The sequence below is a fragment of the Lacerta agilis genome, chromosome 3 (assembly GCF_009819535.1).
Source record: "Lacerta agilis isolate rLacAgi1 chromosome 3, rLacAgi1.pri, whole genome shotgun sequence".
Taxonomy (NCBI): Eukaryota; Metazoa; Chordata; class Lepidosauria; order Squamata; family Lacertidae; genus Lacerta; species Lacerta agilis.
Window position 1 is genome coordinate 54,703,304 of NC_046314.1, and position 17,057 is coordinate 54,720,360.

General features: G+C 43.9%; 1 protein-coding gene across 1 annotated transcript in view; it reads right to left on the reverse strand.

Annotated features, from left to right (window-relative positions):
* Positions 1 to 3,573: 3,573 nt before the first annotated feature.
* The window catches only part of ECHDC1 (ethylmalonyl-CoA decarboxylase 1), a 29,105-nt gene continuing 15,621 nt past the window's right edge, over positions 3,574 to 17,057 (reverse strand). Inside the window, exons 4-6 of the mRNA XM_033143742.1 lie at positions 14,896 to 14,948; positions 13,113 to 13,193; positions 3,574 to 3,996 (exon numbers count right to left, since the gene is read on the reverse strand). Of these exons, the coding sequence (XP_032999633.1) occupies positions 3,591 to 3,996; positions 13,113 to 13,193; positions 14,896 to 14,948 (540 nt within the window). The 3' untranslated portion in view covers positions 3,574 to 3,590. The remainder of the gene's footprint in view (positions 3,997 to 13,112; positions 13,194 to 14,895; positions 14,949 to 17,057) is intronic.

Consider the following 17,057-nt stretch of genomic DNA (forward strand, 5'->3'; position numbering starts at 1 on the left):
AAGGATAGGCACCTTGTAGTGAGAGCCCTTTTGCAGATATTGTTTTCTGCTATAAGATGGTCAAACGTTCAGAAGGCTACTTCTGTCAGTGCACTGGTTTCTGTGATTTTATGGATGGCTCCTTTGCAATTAACATATGCAATAGCTGACTATCAATAGTGTTCAGTACTGAAAATGGAAGGCTAAGAACTGGAACTCCCCCAGTCTTTCGTTCTAGGTACAGTCTTTGCTTCAATTCTTAGTGGCCGCCACTGAGCACGATCTCCTTTCACATTTAACATTAGCCTGAATAGACATTGTAAAGTATCAAAAAGTGTTATAACTAGCTATGTGAACTCAGTACCATTTATACATGAAGTAAATGACAAGCAATCCTCCATAGTAAGGCCACGATCATGGCAGCATGGAGATTCCTGACCTATCAATTAAATACAGCTGAATAGCTACTGCACAAAATAGAAATCTCTTTTGTTATAAGCATATCTGTAAGTGCCAGGGTACTGTGTATCATTTGGTGGTTATTAGTCATTTCTGGTAATACCATCTTCCAACAAAAACACAAACCTAAGTTTGTGCTTCTTCACAAAGCTATTTTTCCCCTGGTCTGTTCTCAAGCTTAACATCCATGTGATTCCCCATATCAGAAGTGGCAGCTAACTACTTGAGTTACATATACAGTGGTGCCCCGCTAGACGAAAATAATTCGTCCCGCGAAAATTTTCGTCTAGCGGGGTTTTCGTCTTGCGGAGCGGCAATGGGAGCCGCGCTCCGCAAAAACGAAAAAAAAAAGACGAATTTTTTTCGTCTTGCGAGGCAGCCCCATAGACTTTTTCGTCTAGCGGGGCAGCCTCCCGCTAGACGAATGCTTTCGTCTAGCGAGTTTTTCGTCTAGCGAAGCATTCGTCTAGCGGGGTACCACTGTAAATAGGGGCCTGGATATAGGTGCTACCTTCATAAACACCAGAATACAAACTGGTGCTACCTTCATAAACACCAGAATTTAGGTGCTACCTTCATAAACACCAGAATTCATTTTAATCAGCCTGTTTTGCACATGGATCTTTTGCAGCTCTGAAGAAATCTTCTATTTATCTCCATATGTACTGAAAAACAAGAGATGATACACTTTAAGTTTTTTAAAGTACAGTTCTCCATCCACAATAAAACAATTTAAATAATTTATCCTATTCCCATAATGTGAACTAGTTTAATAAAAGGCAGCTAATGTTTTAGGTCAGGAAAAGAGGGGGCTCCAAGTAAGAGTATACCTCTAACCAGGGCTTTTTTCCACCTGGAAATCAATGGAATTGAGTTCTGGCACCTCTCGGGCGGGTGGGTGCCATTGTGGTTCCAAGAAGTGGGAAGTGTTTGTGGTCAGTTCCAGCACCTCTTTTTCTAGAAAAACAGCACTGCCTCTAACATATTCATTGCCATTTTTTCAGCTAGCAATGTGTTTCACATAGCTGTGGGACATTGATATATACTGATATTTAACATGTTTTGCTCTTGCACCCTGGCACTATGCCTTCATGTCAACAATGCTGCTGTATCAAGCAAAATGAAGGATGGATCTAGTAACACTTTCATCAGGAATAAATCTATAAATTAAGTGAATTCAGAGAGCCTAGCTGTAGTTATTTTGGATTCTCTGTGCAAGCCTCCAGCAGGGATTCACAACCCTTGTCTTGCCTTGATAACAAGCCAAAATCATGCTTGTTATGACTCACCATGCTGAGAGAGAAGCAGGGTCTTACTTCATATCACACCATTCTCCGAGCTAGGAGGTTGGTGGGCGTGGGGGGGCTCTTGCTGCTTTCCAAGTCTCCAAGGCTCAGTTGTTAGCTGTTGAGCACCTGCTCTTATCTAATCTCAGGAGAAGCACATATATTCTTCCCAGTACTGCACTCAATAGGTTAGAAATGTTTATCAATGAGCACTTCAGTTTTTCTTGATGCATTGAGTTACGAAGAAGCTGTGCTGCAGAAAGCTTGATTCAAGAGGTTGTCATGTTTCACCCACCACGACAAATGTCCTGCTGTAACCGACTTCTTGATTTGTCACAGCTTTGTATGCCGAGTGTATCACCAAAAAGAAGAAGAAAAAATAAAACAAGTCTGCACTTCTCTGTGCTGGATCAACTGCCACCATTAATGGTTTCGATAAGGTCTATTCCCCACCCCGCCTCCCAGGTGACATAACAAGAATAACTGTAGGGTCATTAGAAAGGAAGAACTACAAATAATAGTATTACAAACAGAACAGAAGTAATGACTTGTTTGACTCAAAGCTCTTGCAGTCCTAACACAAATAGGAGGAAGTTTATACTATAGAAACTACAGCTTTAAATGCATCAAGGATATTGTATACAAAACCAATTTACTGTTTCCAGAAAGCAGCTAGATACTGGTTTTGGCACTTTGAATGCAACTGAAAGTGTGCAGATGCTGGAAGTCATCTTGGAGATGCTTTCTTGTATAGGCTGAAGCAGGTAAGGTCAATTAAGTTAAACAGGAAATCCATCAAATATGCCTTTGATCCATATATGCCCAGACACCATCACTGATATTTGCAGATACAGGGTAAGATTGTGTGAAAATCCCTTTTACATTTAACAATGTGTCTGCCAACTTCATCTACACAAAGACCTAAGATGGAGGTGAGATGTTCTTGCACTTAATACAAAGTCTTATAGCACCTTAAAGAATAACAAATGCATAAGCTTTTGTAGATGAAATCCACTTAATCATATTCAATGTGGACTTGGGTTCATGAAAGCTTGTGGCATAATAAATTTGTTGGTTGTTAAGGTGCCTCAAGATTCTTTGTTTCTGCTGCAACAAATGCTGGTATAAGTTTGAGATGTTTTAAGAAGCTGAAGGCAGGAGCTTTGGGGCTGTGCATGTAGTGTATGAGCTGACTGAGTACCACCTAGATAAAGTTTGAGGAAAGCTGCACCGTTACTTATTTTAGGTTTGACCTGGCCAATTCTCAGTGTACATGTACACAGGGCTAAAGTTGCTTTTAGGTTAAACCTTTTTTTGAACAAACTTTGTCAAACTTGGACATGATTGTTTCCAAGAGCTTTGAACTGGAGACATCATCAACAACAACCAAACCCATTTGAAAAGGATATCTTACATCCATCTCAGGTCTTTGCAAGGATAAACATGGCTAAAATGTTGCACTTGCCTTTCAAAATATTATGCCCGTACATAACATAATGCACATGAAAATAATGTGACGATGCTTTGAAAGAGTCAGTTTAATTACTACTCCAAGTATGACAGCTCTTACTACAAGAGAGAGAAACATCTTACATATACTCACTGGGATGCAAGTGTCTCCCGGCTGATTTGCAGACTTCCATATGCATACAACCTCCACGTGCAATATGGGACTAAGCTCCCAACATTTCTTTTATTTTTCAAGAACAGTTTCCCTAATCTCCACTTTAGCTGTGATCAGAGTATAGGGGCCTTATAATCCAACATCCCAGAAAGTTAATGCCCATTGAGTTAATGCCCATCCCTATTTGGCAGCAGCTGTTTGTTTGGAAAAGAAAGATCAAAACCATTTCTTTTGTGTGTCATTTATTTATGTTTTGTTCTCTGAGCCAAAGCCTGTAAATTGGCAGGCCCACCCCAAACAGTTCCAAAAATCTCTTTTTCGGTCATCAAGGCAGCTTCTAATTGCAGCTCTCGTCCTGCAGAAACCACTTTCTTCACAGCCTGAATTACTGCAGGAGGGCCCTTTGTGTATGGTCTGAGCCATGTGCGTGTTTCTTCCAGTGACTCAAGTTCATCAGACGAGGACAACGCGGCTTCTACCAGGCCAATACGAAGGGCGGTCTCTGGGTCCACTTTTACAGCACCACTCAGCAACTTGAGGGCAGGGCTGCTGCCAAGGATTTGTACGAGCCTGGCAGCTCCTCCCCAGCCTGGTACTAAGCCCATCTGCTTGTGGACAAATCTAATTTCACTCTCCGGGGTCATTAACCTGTCAGTGAGAAACAAGTATTCAGTTGTTAATTTATACTGAAGCTTAGCAGTCAAGCCATCTTAGTTCTCTCTGCCTCATTCCTATGCAAAGCACAATTTCGGATGGCAAGATGCAGACTGTAAGTGTTTTCTAACGTTAGGCAGGCTAATGCTACATCAAGCAAGCAATTTGCAGTGACTGAATCCAAAGTAAGGCAAAACAAATGGATCACTTTGAAAGGGAAGACAACAACAACCTTTAATCCTAAATGAGAAGCCAGCATTTTTATATTAGGTTGAATATTACCTTTCGGATCAGAAATATGTAAGGACAGATTCTTATTACCACCTCAGCATGGCTCAGGGGTTGTTTAAGGACAACCTATGCTCATTTTCAATGAATTCGGTCTGAGGAGTTGCAATGAACACACATAAAACCCTATGGACATGGGGCTGAAATCAGATGGGAAGACTGGGAGGGATTATTTTGCCATGAAGCAGCACATGTTTTGCTGGGTTTTCATAGCTAAGCAAACGTTTGTGGTCATCAGGATTCCATTGGGTCCCCCGCCCCCCATTTTTTTAAGTAATGCCCAATATACTAAATAGGGCTTACTCCCAAGTAAGTACAGTGGTACCTCTGGTTACGAACTTAATTCGTTCTGGAGGTCCGTTCTTAATCTGAAACTGTTCTTAACCTGAGGTACCACTTTAGCTAATGGGGCTTCCTGCTGCGGCTGCGCCGCCGGTGCACAATTTCTGTTCTCATCCTGAGGTAAAGTTCTTAACCCAAGGTCCAACTTCCGGGTTAGCGGAGTCTGTAACCCGAATTGTTTGTAACCCGAGGTGTTTGTAACCTGAGGTACCACTGTATGTACAAATTGTCAGCCCTAGTCCTTGTCTGTTCTCCAAGTATGGACATGTGGATGTGATGAAGGACAGCAGGGCTCTTTTGGAACCAGTTGGCCAAGATATGACAATTTCCTTGGCTGCCTGTCACCAAAATGACTATCCCCAATCTTCTCTCTTGGAGCCAGAGGGACCGTCTGGAGTTTATATTAACAATAGTAGTCAAGTACCTCACCATGAAACAGGTAGCCTCAGACTTACCTAAAGCAAACAAATTAATAATTACGGGATTAGAGAACATCTCTACCACTCAGAAAAAGGGGAGGGAATATATATTTCAAAAGGAAGTGAAGAAAATACTACAATAAAGCAAAATAATGTCAAAGGCTTTCAGTAGCTAAATGATGTTTCAGTGACCAAGGGGGGCATTTTTAAAAAATCATTTGTGGAAAAAGGAAGTTCTTGAGAGATACTGCAGCTGTTAGTGGTAGTTGAGAAGTAGAAGAAATCTTCCGATAGTATTGGGGAAAACCCATAGCAGTATAACCCACATAATGGAAGTACAGCCCAGTAAAGTAAGTGATAGATATAAACAATCAACAAAAGGACAAAGCTTTTTTCGGCCAAATCAGTTGGAAAGTGGCCCAGATACTGATTATAGAACTGAGAAGACAGCCAATATTCCATGTACTTTTTTTGAGAGAAAGAAAGTGTTGGTCAAGTACATCCTTGTAATTTGGACAAGATCAAGGGGGTGGCATTTTGGTGAAGAATCCATTGCATAATTATTTTATTAAAACTTTCTTGATACAAGGTTTAAAAATGGGAAGGAAGAAAGAAAAGAAAAGAGAGAAAAGAAAGAGAAATAAAAGAAAAGCGCTTCTGATTTTCTGTCTGTCAGTTACATAAAAAGATTTGTTCAAAATATTCACATTTTAGTGAAGAATCCAGACAACACAAGAATGAAGAAGTGATGGGGAAAACAACAGGGAAAAATGAGATTTTGTTCTATAGTTCAGTAAAAAAAAAAAGAGGGAGAGAGATGTCAATTGGTATAATGGTCAGGACCTTGCCTTTTTTTTGCGTCTCATGTGAATGCTCTTTATTGTGCTTTAAAAATAGAGAGAGAAGCACAATGCTGAGGTTAATGCCACATGGCAGAGGAAAATTAGTGCAGTTACTAGCTGAATTAGAAAAGGTTTGGAAAAGGGCAAGCAAAATGATAAAGGGGCTGAAGTAACTCCCTTATGAGGAAAGGTCACAACATCCGGGACCCTTTTTTGGGGGGGGGGGATAGGGCAAATAATGGGGAGAGAAAATGATATGTGCAAAATTATGCATGGTGTGCAGAAGGAAGGTAAATGTTTTTTTTCTCACACACAATATACTCAGGGACACTTCAGGAAGCCGAATGTTACAGGTTTCAGGGCAGACAAAAGGAAGTGCTTCACACAGCACACAGGTAACTATAGAATGCGCTGCCCCAAGATGTAGTGGTAGCCACCAACTTGGACAGCTTTAAAAGGGCATTATTATACAGACTAATGCAGGACAAGACTATCAAAGACTCCTGCCCGTGATGACTATATATTAGCTCCAAAATCAGCGGCGGTGTGCCTCTCACTACCAGTCACTGGGGAGAACAATTAGGAAGAGTTGATGCTGCACTCAAGTCTTGCTTGAGGGCTCCCTGCAGGCATCTGGTTGGCCACTGAGAGAACAGGAGGCTAGACTAGGCAGGCCACTGGTCTCTTCCATCAGGGCTCATCTTATGAACCTGATGATGTTTCTGTACTTTCTTGGAAAGGGCCAGAGACGTGAACAGGCTTGCCACAGTAAATTGTTCGGCAGCATCCGCCAGCCTTTGCAGCACACATCTTCCGCAACACCTATGAACTTATCTTATTGTGTACTGTTGTTGTGGTGATAAAACCTTGGCACAGTCAGGCTGGACATCAGGGAGGAGAAAGAGAGACAGTCGCACATAGGCCAGGAAGCAGGAAGGAATGGGGGGTGGATAACGGAGGGAAAGAAGAGAGTAAGCAGCAGGCAAGTATGTTTATGGGGGTGGCGGTTACGAAGAAGGAAGAACAAGGCTGAGATCAGGATCATACAGAAGACAGAGACAATATGCAGACTGAGAGCTTCTGTCATGGTATGATGATCTGGGGTAGGAGGAGCAACAATACATGCATAGGTTTTGTTTGCTGGGTAGGCAGAACTCTGAGTTTCTCCCACTGGTTTTAACTGGGGGAAAAGATTAAAGGAATGTATGCTGTAACAACCTGAACGTGGAAGGCATAATTTTTGAGAGAGAGAAGTTCTTATAAATGTGCAGCCACTGCTGCCACCATTCTCCATTATCACATGTGCTACACAGAACTCAGTCATGCAGACAAATAATCTTCAGCACTGAACATGGGCTTTTAAGGTTGCCTGCAGACTGCCCTGTTAAATATGTATCTGCTTGAATCTGTTTTCAAATATACACAGATTTGTCTGGATTATTGCTATTAATAGGTAACAAACGGGGGGGGGGGGAGAGAACACCAGCAACTAGACAATAATCCAATACACTGTGGTCCATGCGGCTGGGAAAATGGCAACTCTGGGTTATATACACAGAACTGTAGAGCTGGAAGGGACCCTGAGGATAATCTAGTCCAACCCCCTGCAATGCCAAAATATGCAGCTGTCCCATGCAGGGATCAAACCTGCAACCTTGGCCTTATCAGCACCATGCTCTAATCAACTGAGCTATCAGACACACTGTTTGAAGCAGGATGGAGATTGACCAGCATACAACCAAATTAAACATAAGGCAAGGGGCTGTGGCTCAGGAGTGGAGCCCATGCTTTGAATGCAAAGGGAGCCAGGCTGAATCCCCACCTTCTACAGGTAGATCTGAGACAGGCTGAGGGCAGGCAGACTGAGTTAGGTGGAGTCGGGCCCCATTTTTCTTAACAGGACAGCCTCCGTGGCTTGCAGCTCTAAAAACGTGTTTAAAATGCAAATGATTAAAAAGGCCGGTCTGACTTTTGCAGGTCACTGCAGATATCATGAACTCAGCTGACCAATGGAAGACTAAAAACGAGTATCCCTCACGCTTCGTGCATAAAGCGATCCCTCTGTTTCTTAGCCCGCACCTTATTTCTGTGAGCACATCATTGGCTCACATGAACACACTGCACCAAGCTCGCAGCAGTGTTTTGTCAGCTTACATTTCTCAAGAAGAGCTCATATGTGAATGCTCGGTGTGAAATTTAGGCCATATATATGTAAGAAAGGAGAACTGTGAACAGAGGAAGCTTCATTTCGCATTAAAACCATCTTGTTTACTGAACCACTGCTCTGGATTTAAAAAGAAGAAATAAAAAGACCATAACCATTAAACGACAACGCCTGTGTGTTCCTCTCTAATGATATGACTTGTGATTCAAATGGTATGGTCTGGAATACTAATGATTTTTACAGTTTTCGTAGAAGAGAAGGATAAGCAACCTAGAAAATGCAAGAATTTGATCTGCCATAGCTCCAAAGCTTCATTCACTGGCAAGCAGGGGGAGTGAGGAGAGGAGGGGAGTGTGATGGAGCCACATATCTCAGAATCTACTTTGGTATCACTTACGCACACAACAAAACTGTGTGTATTCTGCCCATGTACAAATGTGCTTTGAAAATATAAAATTCAACATAAGTTTCTAGTTAGGAGATGTGGAGAGATAAGCTCTCTCACATTTAAAGGCCTGTTGAAGTATCAGGAGTTACAAATCCCAGACACCTCGGGCAGTATTCTAGACTGATGAGTAGGTGGGTGGGGGGCTTTACAGATGTGTAGAGTCTGCTTCAAGAATATCATAGGTAAAGGTAAAGGACCCCTGGATGGCTATATCCAGTCAAAGGTGACTGGGGTTATGGCGCTCATCTTGCTTTCAGGCCGAGGGAGCTGGTGTTTGTCCACAGAAAACTTTACGGGTCATGCGGCTAGCATGACTAAACCCCTTCTGGCACAACGGGACACCGTGACGGAAACCGGAGCGCACAGAAATGCCGTTTACCTTCCCGCCACAGTGGTACCTATTTATCTACTTGCAATGGTGTGCCTTGGAACTGCTAGGTTGGCAGAAACTGGGACAGAGCAACAGGAGCTCACTCCGTCGCACAGATTCAAACTGCCAACCTTCTGACCTAAAGTGTCTATAAAGGTCTAGGCTGTGCCTCCTCCATTTATCCAGACAAGAAAAGTGTGGGTTATTCAGAACAGAAACCTACTCAGCATTTTATTTTCTAGTCCAATTCAAAGGTCACCTTCTCCCAGAACAGGGTGATCAGTGGAACTGACCCCCAGCTTACAAACCTCTGCTTCGCAGCTCTCTGCATCCCCCTTGAACTGCAACAGAGAAGGGGGACCTGAGGACTTCGTTCACCTAAAGCGTGTGCCAGCAAGTTCCTCCCTATCTTCCTCGGATTTCTTTATTCTTCCCTTACCAGAGCACTGTGAGACAGAGCCGCAGAAAAGCCAGCCATGTAATGTAGTAATCAGACCTATGTTAATGCCCTATTCTCCCCTCCCCTCCATTTCTATATCATTGCTAGTAGCACTGGGCAGAGTTCTAAAGTGATTGAAGTTAAAGCAATATCTTCAGTTAGCAGAAGCATTAAACATGAGATATCAAACTGAAGTTTCCCACCTCAGGCCAGCTTGTAATTATACAGTATTTCATGCTTGTAATTATACTGTAATATCTAAACTGTGTGGCTAAATGCAAAGCTATTTTTAAATGATGCCCCCCCCCCCACTTCCCCTTAAAGGAAGTTGAAAATTTGTTTCTGCACAGAGCTCTTCAATTTCATTTTTTCCGTGCCAAATAACCTGATCGTGGTATGAGGCCAAATTATTTTACATCAACTGCCTAATTAGACTAAGTTGGTCTCTAAGGTGCTACTGGAAGGAATTTTTTATTTTTTATTTTGTTTTGACTATGGCAGACCAACACGGCTACCTACCTGTAACTGCCTAATTAGATACAGACACAAGGAACTGACATTAGCACAGGAGTCGAACACAAAAGGAGGACGGCAGGTAGAGGAAGTGATCCATGGGTCATGGGTGGTTTAGTTGAGATTCCTGCATTGCAGGGGGTTGGACTAGATGACCCTTGGGTTACCTTCCAACTCTTCGATTCTATGAACACCCAGTACCCCTGACCACTAGCCAAGCTAACTGGGCCTGAAGTCCAAATGGCCGGCATTTTTCTGGCATGTCTGTAACATTAGCTCATCCTCCAGCAGCACATGAGCATGGAGAGCAAAGCCAGCCTGTGACACTTCCACTTCCACCTGCCACCCCAGCTACCACAAAAAGGAACTCCCAAGAGTTGCAGGTTAATTCACCACCTGGGAGGGGACAACTAGGGCTTCTTCTTCTTTTCAACTGGAACTTGATGGAACTCAGTTCTGGCACCTCTCAGGTGCGCGCCATTGCCATTCTAAGAGAACAAGTGTTCATAGTGAGTTTCGGCACCTCTTTTTCTAGAAAAATGGCATTGGGGACAACCACTGGCTAACTCTCATGTCACCAATCAGTGAGTTAGTTAGTTATTTAGTGAGTGTATATCCCACCTTCTCCCCAAGGGAGAAGTTCTCCCCACTAGTCATTTTATCCTACTGACAAAACTGTGTGGTAAGTTGGGCTGAAAAACAGTGACTGGCCCAAGGTCGCCCAGTGAGCTTAATAGCCGAGTGGGGATTTGCACCCTGATCTCCTAAAGCCTAATCCAATGCTTTAACCACTGTACCAAACTGGTTGTTCGGGTCAGCCTGTTTTGCCCTCCCCTGCTTTCCACCAAAGCATTGCAGTCTGAAAGAGCAGTCTGACATGCAGGGGGAAGACCCCTGAGTTGTCAAAAGTATTCATTCAGCACCCCACCCCCAGGTTTCAAACAAAGACGTTTTTAATTAAAGTCAGAGATGAAGGTATAAGGAGAGGAGGGAGAGAACAGGTAAGGTAGCACAAGCAGAAAAGCAAACAGTTTACAGTGGATGCTCAGGTTGCAAACGTGATCCGTGCGGGAGGCGTGTTCGCAACCCTCAGCGTTCGCAACCCACAGCACCGCGTCTGCACACACGCGGGTCACAATTTGGTGCTTCTGCGCATGCGCAAAGTGTGATTTAGCGTTTCTGCACATGCGCAAGCGCCGAAACCTGGAAGTAACCCATTCTGGTACTTCCAGGTTCGGCGCGGTGCACAACCCGAAAATGCACAACCTGAAGCATCTGTAACCCAAGGTATGACTGTACTGTCTAAACAATCCACACTAGACAAAAGAGCAAGGATCACCTATGATGTTGAGGAGATGACCCTTTATTTAACCCTGTAGATACAATTCTCTATGCAGGTATGGCTGTGTGCACTCAGACAACCACTACAGGCACTTGGGCACTTGACAAGGGATGCCTAAGAGGATGAAATGTTGATACTTCTCAACAAGCTAGGAAGGAGGAAGTAAAAAGGTGACAACAGGGAGAGATTTCCTAGTTACTTCAGGTAGACAGAATCCATAGGGGCAGAGGGGTGTTCGGGTTGCAATGCGACAGGAAAGTTACTATGTAATTGGGAATCTATGCCATTAAAGAGACGGGCATTTCGTTCTCAGGCTTTTCTCCAAAAAGAGCTGCTCAAATATAAAGAAAGGGGGTAGGGGAATTCAGGGCCGTCTTAAGCCTATCTGGCGCCGTGGTGCAGGGATCCCTCCGGCACCCCCCACGCCCACCTTTCCCCTCCGGGCAAGCAGCAGCTGGAGGGTGGCTCCTCCCCGGTTCCCCGCACCACTAGCGTCCATGGCTAAGGCGCCCCTGGGTGGGCGGAGGTCAAGGAATCCGGTGAGAGCCTTTTCAAAAAATTCCCCTCATCGGGACCTGCTTCCCTTGAAAGCTGCTAGTCCTTCCCACCCCCTCCCTCCTCGGCATTCCTTTTAATTAATTCTGGAACGAAGTAAAGGGGGGAAAGAGTCCCCGTTGCCTTTGTGTTGATTCTTTCTGCCAACGTGTAGCAGAAACCTGCAAAGGGGGCTTTTTTTCGCAGGAAAAAAGCTACTTCCAGAGGCGCTTTTGCTGCGGGCGAACGGGAGAGGAGCGCAAAGGCGTGCAAGGCAACGCAGCCACGGAAGGGAGTCGATCCAAGATGGACGCGATGCACAACACCCCTCCCGACCGGAGAAAAAGGTAAGCCTTTACAGCTCCCTGTAATGGCGCGGCACCGCGTTTTAAAGCTGCAGGGAGCGAACAGGAGTGCTGCTGTTGGCTCCCTGCAGCTTTAAAACACGGCGCGACGAGGCTCCGGTGCGCGGGGGGGCGGAGTGGGATCGCGCCGCCATTTTGGATGGCCGTGCGCGATCCGACGCCGCCCCCCGCGCACCGGATCCGCGCCGCGCCGCGTTTTAAAGCTGCAAGGAGCGAACAACAGCACTCCCTGCAGCTTTAAAACACGGCGGGGCAAGGCTCCGGGGGGCGGGGGGGATCGCGCCGCCATTTTGGATGGCCGTGCGCGATCCGACGCCGCCCCCCGCGCACCGGATCCGCGTCGCGCAGCGTTTTAAAGCTGCAAGGAGCGAACAGCAGCACTCCCTGCAGCTTTAAAACACGGCGGGGCGAGGATCCGGTGCTTACAGTGGTACCTCGCCAGACGAATTCGTCTTGCGAAAAAGAGCCATAGACGAATTCGTCTCGCGAGTCAACTAAAAACTCGCAAAACCCTTTCGTTTTGCGAGTTTTTCGTTGTGCGAGGCATTCGTCTTGCGGGGTACCACTGTACTCATGTCCTCTTTGGGGCTTCCCATGGGCATTTGGAAAGCCCCTGAGAGAACAGGATGGTGGGCTAGGTGGGACTTTGGCCTGATCTCTTCTCAGGTTCTTATGTAGCCAGTTCTCTTATTGGGGAAGTTAAAAAGATTCCTTGTAATCCAACATTTTCACAACATAGGAAGAACACTCAAATGGATGCAGGACTTTAAAATATTCCTTTTTATTTATAAAAAATTGTTAAATTGCCTTTCTATCAACATACACTCAAGGCAATCTATTCTATTTAAAGCCAAGAGCAAACAGCACAAATGATTGTTTAAAAAACCGCACGATACTAAAATGCTATGGCAGCATGGAAAAAAAGTGCTAGGAGAATGAAGTAGATGAGATCGTATCTGCCACTCTTTCCCTGGGGACAATCGAAATGTGAAAACAATGTCTGAACAGGGTCCCAAGTCTGCTCAGCAATGCATTTAACCCTACCTGAAGTCACATGCAGTGGTGAGTTCTGCTCCTCCTCCCAGAGCTTTCCCTTGCACTAATGCAACTGTAATCAGAGGTAACCTACACAAAACGGGGAGCAAGAAAGAAACCATTCAAAATTACAACTACAGTCAAAGGGTTAAATGATCAAAAGGCAGGCTATTCCAACCAAGACAAGCAACGGTTTCAGGAAAGAAAGCATGACACATAAACATCAGAAACAAAAGCAATTATCATAGCAACAGTAAAAATACATATTTGTTTTACTGTTCTCTTTTGTAGGCTATCTTGAAAATCTAGGTTAATAAATACTTTTTAATTTTATTTCATTTTTTAAAGGCGAAAGTAAGCACGACACAATTAAAGTGCACACACATTGTGAAGACTGCCAAGGGTGGGGGGGGGAGAGAAAGAAGAAATTGTAAGCTTTTATGTTTTTCAGACTTTATGGAGGACTGGCACCTGTTTAGTTTTGTTTCTAATACACTGAGTTGATAGTGGAAAATATCTGCCCTAATAGCACCCACGCCTGTTAAGACCAAAATCACCTCTGCCCTCCATGCACACAGCACAGACTATGGAAAACATATTCAGAGGAGATGGAGGCTCACTAATGGCATTCAGAACTCACCTACCTTCCCACTCATAATTCAGAGAACCCTGCCTTGGTTTTCATAGGCCAAGAGGCAAGGTCCATTTATGGTGTCATGTCATGACAACACACCCCCGCCCCGAAAGCTACCTTACCTTTGCATATATAGATATGTTTCTTTTGGGGGGAAACACATAACCAGAGTCAGACATTCTGTTAAATTTTCTAATCTTTTTTATTCTGTATGACACATTTAGAGGAACAACTCAAAAGCTAATATTTGTACCTGGCTAGTGTGTGGTTTTGAGCTCTCAAGAGGCCAAAATTAGAAAAAGTGTATGAAAGCTATAGCCCCCAACATTGACACGAACCGATAATGAAACTCATTGTTATAAGACTATTCCTTCAAATGTGTCGTGAAGAACTGGGGACTGAGAGATTACTGGCTACAAATTTTGGGGAATTCGGTTTTTGAAGCTCCCTCTCCCACAAGTTTGCCTACTGGTCTTTCATCCTCTGTCACCTTATTCTCGTGTGACCTTGAGCAGTGATTGTTCTGTGCAGCAGTAAATCTGCATTCTGTTATAGAAACGTCTGAAACAATGGGGAACAGGATTAAATGTCAGAGAAGGATGGACATTCGTTTCTCATCTGGGAGTCCTTAGGTCATTCTACAAAAAAAAAGCCCTCTCATAAAACTGAAGGTCAGAAATAATCCAAAACAATAGCGGCACAAGAAATACGGCTTCCCAGTTACTAAGAGAGCCTTAAGAAATGCTGGAGGGAGAGAAACCTCTGTGGGGGTGGGGTGGTTGAACAGATGGTGGATTAAACTCACAGTCTCCTCCTCTGCACATGTTGCTTCCATACCCCTATGTAGGTTGTGGACATACTGCTTGCCAACTTTTAAGAGATGACTTCAACACTTTCTAGAAATTGAGACAGAAGTTTCAGGGGGTGGTATGTCCCTGCCCCTACCACCAAGGGCTTTTTTGTCATTTCAGAAAACGTCAAGAGTTCTAAATGTCATCTGCTTATAAGAACCAACGTTTTTGTTTCCAACATTTTCCAGGCTTATAATTCATGAAACATGCGATGCCACTTTTGTAATTTTTAATTATTATTTTTTTGCTAGGGCTACAATTCAAGCTGTTGAATGTTTTAAAAGTTAATCAGACGAAACACACTAACCTCATGAGTCTGGTTAAGGTGTTTTGCATGAACATACACATGTCCATCCCATCCTATAAAGAAAGAGGAAAACGGTTAAAATTATCCTGAGGTACGCAAATGCCCAAAGGGAATAGCTGTTCTGGAATATTCTACTGATTCCAACTGAGCTTGCATATAATAAATTTCCTAAACGTTTTGCCTAGGTTCTGTACTCTTAACTGTACTGAAGACATTATGCTCCAAATCTGCTACTGACTGCTACCAATGGCTTCAGAAAGATGCTAAATAGCACTGGAGACAAACCAAGCACTGGGACATTCCACAGCATAACTGCCAGGGCTCTGGTGCTTGGGTCCTGTTTTCCGGTTTCCCATAGCCATCATCTGGCTGGCCACTGTGAGATCAGGATGCTGAATGAGATGGCCCCCTGGCATGATCCAGCAAGCTCTTCTTATGGTCCTTAGACACATAGTCATCCAGTGCTACTCTATGGAACCAGCCCTGCAGGTAGGTACAGAACCAGTGCAGAATAGCACCTGCAACCACCAACCTACAGAGCCAATTCAGGAGGAATCTATGGTTGGTGGTCTCAAATGCTGCTGAAAGATAAAGCAAGAGTCACTTGACCTTCTCCTGATGGTCATCCATCAGGGCTAGCAAGGTCAATTGGGTTGCAAAACCAGGTTCTACCCCCAAACTGGTAAGAATAACTGGTTTCATCCAAGAACATCTGTACTAAGCCCCCTCAAGCACTTTCCCAAGAAGGGAGGTCTTTGCACTTAGGTGGAAGGTGTTTCCTGCCACTGGATCCAGGGCAGGCTTTATTAGGAGTGGTTGCAGCACCACCCTGCCACATAACAATGCATTAACCACTTGCTGGACCCACCCACTATTCCCCCCCCCCATCCAAGCAGGTTAAGAGGGCAAGTCAGCATTGCTACAAGCCCGTTGTTCACATTGTCAGGCCTCAGTGGAATGAATGACTGGAGATAGCGTTTGGTGACCAAGTGGGAGTGACTGGGTTAATGGTGTGCTTGTGTGTGCTGGTGAAGATGTAGAATGGGGTGGGCGATATTAAATTAGTGCATATTGTATGATTTATGCAGATGTAACACAGAATTTGGGTGGGATGGTGAATAGTGGGGTGAGTGTTGCATTTTGGGTCAGGGTGTGCCTTGGCAAGGGAGAGGCTGAAGAGGGAAGGGGCTCCTGACTAAAGACAATTCAAAATGTGCTGCTGTGTTTTTGCTTTGGGCATTTTTCTTTTCGTTATCTTGTATTATCTTGTAGTTTCTCAGGCTGTTTGTAATATAAACATATTGCATTTGTTATTTTGTACACTGCTTAGTGGCTAAAATAGGGACCCTGTGGTCTCTAGATGCCAATTCACAGCTTTTACAATACACCATGTTTTTTACTTATTTTGCAAAACATTTTTAAAAAATGAATTTGAGACCCTTAGCTGTTTCTGTTTTTATTCCTATCTATTTGGCACATATTTTTGTTCCCTTCTTCGTCTACCTAAAGGTGGCCTGAGTGGCTGTACATCTCTCTCTCTGCAATTTTATTGCTGTTTTGACATGGAATGTTGTTGGCTTGCATTCACTTTTTAACTGTTGTACGACACCCCAAGACAGCTCAGGGTGAAAGGCAGATTGCAAACCCTATACAGTATATAAATAATATAATTAGAAATACAAATTCTATTCATAAATGAAATAGGATTGAATAAAGCTGAAGAACAAAGGCATTTTCCATCCTAAGCAGTGATCTCACTATTTAACTTAAAAAAACACCCTGAGCAGTGCACAAAGCAGGCCAGAAGAGAAGTCTAAAGCGCTGATGAATACAAGGATGCCTGTGTTTATGGAAGGGAAGGGGGGGGGGGCTATTCATAGTAAAAAGTTTCAAAACAAAGCCACATTAATGATCTCAGAGCATTTCTGCTTCTACAAAGTAACACTGTCACAGCTGGTGCTAACTCTTGAATGGCAACCAGAAGGCAGACTGGGGAGTGCAGGCCATTATTAATATCTTATTAATTAAATCCCATGGAAGGCAGAGACTGAAAAGGCTTGGGCTCTTGGCTTCAGTTAAATGAGGATATAAGAGGAGCACTTGATGAATAAGACCAAAAGCAGCTATCTTGCTCAACATCCTATTTCCCATGGTGGCCAATC